This window comes from Gastrolobium bilobum, unplaced genomic scaffold, assembly GCF_033153095.1.
Source record: "Gastrolobium bilobum isolate Gb01-03AN ecotype WA unplaced genomic scaffold, APGP_CSIRO_Gbil_v1 utg2810, whole genome shotgun sequence".
In the NCBI taxonomy this organism is placed as follows: Eukaryota; Viridiplantae; Streptophyta; class Magnoliopsida; order Fabales; family Fabaceae; genus Gastrolobium; species Gastrolobium bilobum.
Genome location: NW_026895666.1, coordinates 344,286 through 354,150, shown reverse-complemented (window position 1 = coordinate 354,150; position 9,865 = coordinate 344,286). Strand labels below are relative to the sequence as shown.

The 9,865-nt window shown below is 31.5% G+C and overlaps 1 protein-coding gene across 1 annotated transcript; it reads right to left on the bottom strand.

Annotated features, from left to right (window-relative positions):
- LOC133288197 (polyneuridine-aldehyde esterase-like) lies at positions 1-1,503 on the bottom strand. The gene is made up of 2 exons (XM_061485909.1): positions 1,129-1,503; positions 1-282 (listed from the first exon to the last, which is right to left on the bottom strand). Exons 1-2 carry the CDS (start codon positions 1,501-1,503, stop codon positions 1-3), a joined length of 657 nt encoding a protein of 218 aa, XP_061341893.1.
- Positions 1,504-9,865: the final 8,362 nt, after the last annotated feature.

The window sequence follows — 9,865 nt, the reverse complement described above, 5'->3', positions numbered from 1 at the left end:
TTAAGCATGCTTATTAGCTAACTCGAGGAGAGATGAACACAGTTCTTCGGGTTTGGAAAGCATAGCCATGTGATCTGCTTCTTTGATCTCCCGCACCTCATCAACCTCAGCATTTTGGATCGTCCATTGCTGAAACTCCAACGGATATGCTAAGTCCTCATTGCAAACAATAAAAGCACGTGGAACAGACCCATATCCCTCTTCAGAGAAATTCTTTGCCTTAGACAGCTCTTCAGAAAAAAGTAACCCTGGCCTTATTAAAGTCTTGGCCAATTCCAGATCCTGCAAAATCCAAGCCGCCAAAAAGATTTTGAATGGGCTACAAGCATTTGTGTGTGTGTGTGTGTCTATATATATATATATATATATATATATATATATATATATATATCCGTTTACAAACTACATTAAATATGACCGATCGTACATTCTTGATTGAAGTATGATCGGTCATTTAGTGTAGTTTGTAAGAGTTTGTAAACATAACATTTTCCATATATATACATATGTAGAGAGAGAATATTCAACCTAAAAATTTAAAAAAGTTTAAAGAATGGATAATACATAAATTTATTCATCAGTTTTAAAAAATTATATAATATTTAATTATTTATTAATATAATAACATGAAATTTGTGATCATTTAATCACAGACTTTTTTTTTGAATAATAAATCACAAAGACTTTAATATCGTGCAAAGAATAAATTTAATACAATAAAAAAAAATGAAATCATATCATCTATTATATTTCTTTAAGATTGAAATGAGATTGCTGAGAGAGAAGAAACTAAGAATACCTCGGCGGAGCAGAGTTGATAAAGCTTAGTGGACAAGAACTTATGACCAAAAAGCAACGACGTTTTGCTTCCACAGGATGAGAGCTCACAGTCTAACCATTCCTTAACTGGGTATCTCTCAAAGAACTATCCATATCAAAAGGTCAAGTAGATTAGTAATGAACATTAAGACCAATGTAATGTATTAATTATTGATTTTTATTGCGCAAAAATGTTCTCATTTGACAAATTTAAGCAATATTCTCATATCCGAGTATTGACAAATTAAATGATAGTAACTATAAGAAGTATCTAGCAAGGGAAAGTGTTCGCCTTTCGCAGAACAATACCTGTTCTGATACATATGAAGGTTTGTGTTGGGTATCAGGCATATAAGCTGTTAAAAAAACTCCCATTTGTATTTTTTCAGGAAAAATGTCCATAGCAAGTGCTATACTCAACCCTCCAAAACTATGTCCCACAAGAACCACCTTTTCATTTGGAGCAAGCGAAGTCAAGAAATCCAACAAAGGCTTAGAATACTCAGAAAACGTATGAACGTCCTCAATTTTATTTGTGTTGATGCCAGAAGCTGCAAGGTTGATAGCTGTGACCTCGTGGCCAGAAGACTCCAATAGTGGCTTAAGCTTATACCAACACCAGGCGCCATGGCAAATACCATGCACCAGAACAAAATGCTTTGGGTCGATATTTTCTTCAGCCATTATGCTTGTGTTGTTCTTTTCTCTTTTGTATTCTTCGCTATATATAGAAAAATACAAAGTTGAATTTGGCATTGCATGAAATGTATTTGTTAGGACATGGAACCTACAGGGGGGCCACACCATCCATAGTGAGTTCTCTCTCAAAGTTTAAAATTCCATATTAATATGTTTCCATCTCTTAGTACTCAGTTCCAAAATACTTAATTAACCCACCTCTAGTCAAATATCTAGCTAGTCCAAGCTCAATGTAACACTGATAACACTATTGGGCAGATCAAGGAGGAGTCCTAGTGGGAGACTATCATTAAAATTATAACAAATGGGTTCGATATCACTATATCTCAATCCAAAACTTAAGATATTAGATTTACATATATTCTCCATTTATATGAACTTAATTTACTTTAACTCATTGGTGATAGTTCTCCACCGATCGATGATAGTTCCCACTGCAGGCTTCCTCTGAAAGTATTGCAAAGGTTGATGTGGATCAATTAATCACAAGCTGAGAATCTACGCTCTGTTGCCAGGTAACTTATCCCTCCCATTCCACTAATTGATTTTTGGTTTAGAATATCAAAATTATAGTTTGAAGGCAAACACTAAAAATGCTTAAAAATGTACTTTGCTGAACCCGATTCAATGATTTATATATGCGATCATGATATCAACCTTAGTTTGCATATAGGCCTAGACAAATAAAAAAAGGTGTGATAGAATTAACGTTTTATAAAAGTGATTTTTTTTGTCAAAGAATTAATCGATTGTTCAAGTGGATAAAAATAAGAAATAGATTAAATATACATAATTTATTAAAGGGGTTTAGGATATTGTAACAACCAATTAAGGTTACTACCAATGTTACTACCAATTAATTTCACCGTTAGATTGATTATGTTGATTCAATGGTTATATTTATTTCCATTTTTGTATTGTTATGATTCCTCATATTTATTCACATTAAATATGAGGAATCATAACCATACAAAGGTGAAAATAAATATAAAGTACTAAATATGAGGAATCATAACTGTACAAAAATGGATATAAATATAACCGTTGGATCAATATAATCGATTTAACGGTGAAATTGATTGGTAATAACATTGGTAGTAACCCTAATTGATTGTTACAATTAGGGATGTCAAAAACAGGTTGAAACGACATCACACGAATAACACGCAAAATAAGGGTCAAAACAGTAATTGACAAAAAAAATGGGTCGAAATATAAAAAAATTATAAAAATAAAAATAAAATATTTTAAAAAAATATGGTTCAACACGAACACGACACAAATTTTTTACGTGTCATTTTTTCCAATACAAACACGACACGATTTTTTGCGGATCAACCCGAACATGAATTTTTGTGTCATGTCGCGGGTCGACCCACATGTCATAGCTTATATTGACACCCTAGTTACAATATCATTTCCCTTTATTAAAAACATTATTCATTAAATATATATTCTCTCTTTAGATATAAAAATAAATTATATTATCAAATATATATATTTTTACCTAAACTCTTCCTAAATATAAAATTAAAAGATATTTCTTTCTAAAAATAATACCAAAGAAAAACACGCTGCCGTGCACGCGCATAAAATAAAATTTCTATTGCAAAGAGGTGTCTGGGTCCAGCTGGATGAGGTTAGTGAGAAAAGTCACAATAGACTAATTTGAAATAAATTTGTAATAAACACAATAGACTAATAGAGCACGCCTTATACCCGGCTATTTTGGTTTGGGTCTCGATGGATGAGCACGCTAATGCTGTTTATTATGATTTATGGCTATCTCACTATGTTGTGACTTTTTTTTTTGTATATATGTTGTGACTTTTTAAGTCTTAAAAAACCCTACAAATGGTTTACCAAAAAAAAAAAAAAACCTACAAATGCACAAATAGTACATTATCTAAATACGAGATTGGTCCCACATATATTTTGATTAAGATTTTGAAAATTGATAAACTCTTTTAATTTAATTGTAAGATTAATGAAATAATAAAATGTAAGAAGTCAAATAACTAAAATAAATAATAAACTAAATTAAATTTCAGCAAGACACAAACTAAAGTTTCAGATTCTACTAATATTAATTATATCGAATTACTATACTTAAATAATTTATCTCATGAACATCTAGTGGGAAAATGTCCCGGAAAATCTATAAATCAAGTATGAAAATAATAGCAAATTGTATACTTTATTTTGTCAATTGATAACAAATTCCCACATTATTAAACACATTCTTATTCCTTAACATGAATTTCAAACTGATATCTAATAATTATTACTGAGCAAAGTATGACCGAATTCATCTAAAATTTAACCATATTAATTAACAGACAAATATAGTCAATAAATATTAAAATTTAATATTAGGTAAAAACAATTCAACATATTAATGATACTAAAATTATTAAGGTTTCATTATCTTCTTAGAAAAAATAAAAAAATAAAAAAAATTAATAAGACATAATAACAAAACAAAATTATCCCACTACGTCATCTCCAAGGAAAGAATCAAACCGTTGCCATCCATATATTAAGGAGCCAAGCACAATGCAAGAAGGGTTCTCTTCATGCTATGAATTAAATAGTCAAGAATTTGCTCTTAATATAATGTCATTCAATTCTTTCTAAACTAACAAAGGTTCAATTTGCTCTTAAGGGCGTGGGTTCATACCCCGCTGGCCGATGTGAGGACTTTGTTGGTGGGTGATATGTAATTCCTCCCAGAAATCCTCAAAGAGGTTGGGGGGTCTTCCCTGACCCTAGTGGGATACCGGTGTCTAACCCCAGCTTAAACTTTTATTTACAAAAAAAAAAAAAAAAGGTTCAATTTCTTGTTATCCTAATTCTATGTGATCTTGAAAGAATATGAGTTCTCCGGTTATTCATCAAGAAAACATGCATTAAAATCAAGAATTTAAAGATTACACAATTACCCTATGTCTATCCCTACATCACAAGGATTATGATGAATTTATCAAATCAGGGTTCATGCACTAACATCCCTATTGTCATACAATTCCCCTAAATCAATCTATAAGGAGCAAACTCATAGAAAGTATTAAAAATAGATAAATTTATTCAAATATAGAAAGAGAAGAATTCAGAGATAATTTAATTCATAGAACAAAGATTCAATTGGGTTTCATCTTCCCCTAACTACATAAAAAATCTAGCCTAGCATATTGAAATTAATAACAATGAAAAACAAAAAAGAATCCTCAAACTCCATTGACGACAGCTTGTTGAATCTTCAGAGTTCCCAGCGTCTTTGTGAATTCCACCCGCTTCCAACGCTCCAAAGCATGAAAACTTTTTTCTCTCTCTCCCTTTAGTAATCTCCAATCTCAATAGATCAAAAGCTCTCCTTTCTTAAATGTGCTAGTCTTCTTTTTTTAGAAGAAACCATATTTTTTTATTTTATTGTGTGATCTTGCATTAAATCTTAAACCATATCTTTTAATTTCCCATAATATCTTCAATGGAATCTTTACTATAATCTCCAATCATATCTTTAATCAAATCTTTAAAATCTTCTCTTTTATATTTAAAGAAAACAATTTCCTTAAAAATACTCAAGAGAACCTTCAATAAGATCTTCAATCAATTATATGATTTAGAAAAACAAATCCACTTGAGCTCTCAAATATATCTTTTTATAGAGCTGAAAATTACTGCAAAATATAAGAATTTTAATTAGAATATTTATGAGAATAAAATAACACTTTAATTATAATTCTCATAACTTTTAACTAATTTTAAATCAATTTAATGCATAACTTTTAATTAATTTTAAATCAATTTAATGCTCATATTAACCCTTAATACACAATAAATTGAAAACTCATCAGCTATCACAATGTATGTATACGGCTAGTATCGGCTTTGGCCAATTAGGAAATCCTCAATAAAATTACAAAGTCATTTGGCTTCTTCACCGGCTTTATCTAAAGCAATAAATTCTGCTTCCATGGTTGACCTTACAATGCAAGTCTGCTTGGACGATTTTCAAGACACAACACCCCCACCAATGGTGAACACAATCCCACTTGTGAATTTAATGTCATTTAAACCGGTGATCCAGTTTGCATCACAATACCCTTCTATTACTGCAGGGTACTTTTTATAATGCAAAGCAAAGTTTTGAGTGTGTTTCAAGTATCCCAAAACTCTTACCAAAGCTTTCCAATGAAACTCGTTTGGATTACTAGTAAAGCGACTTAACAACCTCACTGCATAAGCAATATCAGATCTGATGCAGTTCATAACGTACATAAGACTGTCTAGCATTTGAACATATTTCTTTTGTGATTCATCTTTTCCAGTGTTCTTCGTTATTTTAAGATTAGAATCTATGGGATTCTTCATAAGAGTTATATTCAAATTCTTGAATTTGTCAAGAAATTAAACAATATAATGAGCTTGTGACAAAGCCAACCCGGTAGATGTTCTATGGATTTTAATACCTAAGATATCGCCCATTATCCCCACATCTTTCATGTCAAATTTACTTTTAAGTAATTGTTTAGTAGCTTTAATCATTTGATTATTGCTACTCGTTATCAACATGTCCTCCACATAAAGACAAACTATGGAAAACACTTTCTCAGTATTTCGAATATAGACACATTTGTCACATTCATTAATACGGAAACCATTCGACAACATAACTTTATCAAATTTCGCACGTCATTGCTTTGGAGCTTGTTTTAATCCTTAAAGAGATTTTATCAACTTTTTGTTCCTGTCCTGAGACAGTGAAACCTTCAAGTTGTTCTAAGTAGATTTCCCCTTCTAAGTCGCCATTCAAGAAGGCGGTCTTAATATCCATTTGATGTATTTCTAACTCATTCAACGTTGATACTGCGATCAACATCCTAATAAACGTAATCCTTGTGTAACAGGTGAATAAGTATCAAAATAGTTGAGACCTTCACATTGCTTGTAGCCTTTTACCACAAGCCTAACTTTAAATTTATAAATAGTGCCATCTTCCTTCATCTTCCTTTTGAAGATCTACTTACATTTTAAAGGCTTATTGCCAAGAGGAAGGTTTACCAATTCCCAAGTATGGTTCAACAAGATAGACACGATTTCTCAATTGATAGCCTCTTCCCAGAATGGTGCTTTTGGGCACGTTATAACTTCTTTATACGTTCGAGGCTCATTTTTTGACAGATACGTCAGATAATCAGGTTCAAAGGATGTGGCGGTCCTTTGCCTCTTACTACATCTAGGTTCATTCTCTACATGTTCAATACTTGTCGTAGCATCCAAAGGTCTCACAACGTTATTATCATTATTACCACTTGATTCATATACCTTAATATGTCTTCAAAGAACGTAACTTCCCTTGACTCAATAACCGTATTAACATGTATATCTGAGACATCAGATTTATAAACCAGAAACCGATAAGCACTACTATTAAGTGCATAACCAATGAATACACAATCCACAATTTTAGGTTCGATTTTCAACCTTTTAGGTTTAGGAACTGTGACTATAGCCAAGCACCCCCACACTCTCAAGTATTTTAAGGATGATTTCTTTCCTTTCCATACTTCGTATAATATGTTCTTTGTCTTCTTGTGGGGCACTCTATTAATAATATAGTTAGACATCAAAATGGCTTCCCCCATAAGTTCTGTGGCAAACTGAATGTGATTAACATAGCGTTCATAATTTCTTTCAACTTTCAATTTTTCCTTTCTGCAATTTTATTTGATTGCGGTGAATACGGAGCAGATGTCTGGCGTATAATACCAGGCTCTATCCTAAATTCCTCGAAGGGGCCATCATATTCTCCCCCACGATCACTCTTTACTATTTTAATTTTCTTGTTAAATTGATTTTCAACTTCACTTTTATATTGTCTAAAAGCTACAATAGCCTCATCTTTACTATTAAGTAAATGAACATAACCGTATCTACTGCAATCATCAATAAAAGTAATAAAATATTTCTTATTACCCCTAGATGGTACAAATTTCATGTTACATATGTCAGTATGTATTAAATCTAACAACTCGGTTGATCTTTCAATAGAAGTAAAAGGTAATTTCAAAAATTTTGATTCAACATACACTTGACATTTATTATTTATACATTCAAATTTAGGTAATAAATCTAAATAAATTAAACTTTTATTTGACTTAAAATTAAGTGTCCTAATCTATTATGCCATAAATTAGAAGTCTCAAGCAAATAAACAGAAGTAACATTATTATTAATATTATTGTCATTGGTTACAGTCATCACATTCAATTTGAAAAGGCCCTCACTAAGATAATTTTTTCCTACACACGCATCAATCTTAGAAAGTACAAACTTATGAGAAACAAATGCAAGTTTAAAACCATTCTTGGTTAACAGAGCCAGACACTAAGTTCTTGTGAATATCAGGCATGTGGAGCACATCATTGAGTGTCACTATCTTGCCATAAGTCATCTTCAAAGTCACATTCACAACACCTTCAACCTTTGAAGTAGATGAATTACCCATATAGAGTTTCTTATTATTCTTTGTAGGAGTGTAAGAGGAAAACATCCACTTGTTTGAACAGACATGTCTAGTGGCACTAGTGTCCACCCACCATTCTTTAGTGTCTCCTACAAGGTTACACTCTACCACCACCGCTACCAAATTCATATCTTTAACTTTATCAACAATATCAACCATGTCTGTTTAAGTGGTCTTCTTCTTTTTGAATTTTTGTGGCTTCTTTTGATCTTTCTTACAGTCCTTTGCACGGTGGCCAGGATTACCGCAATTGTAACAATTGTTCTTGAACTTTTTGCCTTTGCCTTTTCCTTGTTTAGTAGTTCCTTCTTCAAAATTTTCTCGCTTCTTTGATCTTGATCCCTCTTCAACAACATTGCCCTTAGAGACCATATGATTGTTGCCAAATTTCCTTTCAGCGACCTTGTTGTCTACTTCTATCCTCAACCTCATTATTAGATCTTCAAGTGTTATCTCCTTACGCTTATACTTGAGATAACTCTTAAAGTCCTTCCAAAATGGTGGTACTTTTTAAAAAAACACTAATGAATCCGAACTCAACAGAAGTTGTCTCCTTATGATAATTTGTTCCCTCACTAAGGTGTCGAAGGTTGATGAATACTTGTCTCCTAGGATAGAACAATTTTGCGGCGAACCATCACAACCAATGACTAGTTCGGTTCAAAATAAAACCGAAAGAGAAGAACCGGTTCAATTCAAAATTTGACGGAAAATAACATTTCGGTTTAAATTTGGAGGGAAGTAAGGGTTGAACAAAAATATAATTTAGGCACATACTTCTAACCTATAGGGGTCTGACATGCACATGCTTGCATACACAAGGTTCTAATTAAGGCTGTTGTGTTATAGTTTCTTTTTCCTTTATCTCTTCGTTCTCAGTAAGCAGAGGTCATGTTGGAATAGCATAGCTGATATCATTACTTGCAGGAAATTCAGTAAAATGTTTGAATAGCAAGTAATTTCCTGAATTTTAGATCATTAGGATGAAGTTATGTATTCTTGTTTACCACAGTATAATAATAATAATAATAATAATAATAATAATAATAAAGGCATCTTTGAAAAATATCTTTGGAAAGTGGCATAAAAAATGGCATTTTTGACCGAAATGGCATCTTTGAAAAAATAATAATATTATATTAAAAAAAACCCCAAAGTTCTAGCAATTATATTTAAAAAGAATCAAGTGACATTTGGTTGAGGAGAAATTTTTTGAATACTAGAGAAATGTAATTACTAGGGAAATGGTTGGAAAGTGAGTTTGGTAGGAAAATGTAAAAAAAATTGTTTAGTTGACCGAAATATTACCAGGGAAATTTATTTAAATTTGCAAAATCTATGTTCGAGAGAAACTTCGCACCTGTTTTTTCACTTCTCCAATTATCTCAAATTACCACATCTCAAGTGGTATTCTGTAACAGTGAATTTCATCCAAAAATTAACACAAAAGTCATTTTCCCATCTATCCTATTTGCCTAATATTTTTTTCAAAAACCTGAACCAAACGTGATATTTTCCAATATTCACTCACATTTTTCCATCAATCCCAAAATAAATCTTTTACCAAACACTACCGAAGGGATTACTAGAAAGTCAGGATTCTTTTACTGGAAATAATTTGAATTCTTATTTTTTTATACATAATTTGAATTCTTATTAACTCTTAAATAATAATTAAATGACCTCCGCCATTTTAATTTATCTAATAATTATTTTTAAATCTTTACAAAATTTAGCTTGATTTTATGAATTTTTTTTTCTTTTTCCGATCGGTGTAACATTATTCTTAAATCAATTGCAAAATTAAAATACTCAAAA

Bases quoted from the DNA above. Each gene is read 5' to 3' on its own strand.
- LOC133288197 (XM_061485909.1), bottom strand. From the start codon at position 1,503: ATGGCTGAAGAAAATATCGACCCAAAGCATTTTGTTCTGGTGCATGGT. The intron at 283-1,128 runs GTATTGTTCTGC...TGGATTTTGCAG, and splicing joins CTTCATATGTATCAGAACAG to GATCTGGAATTGGCCAAGAC.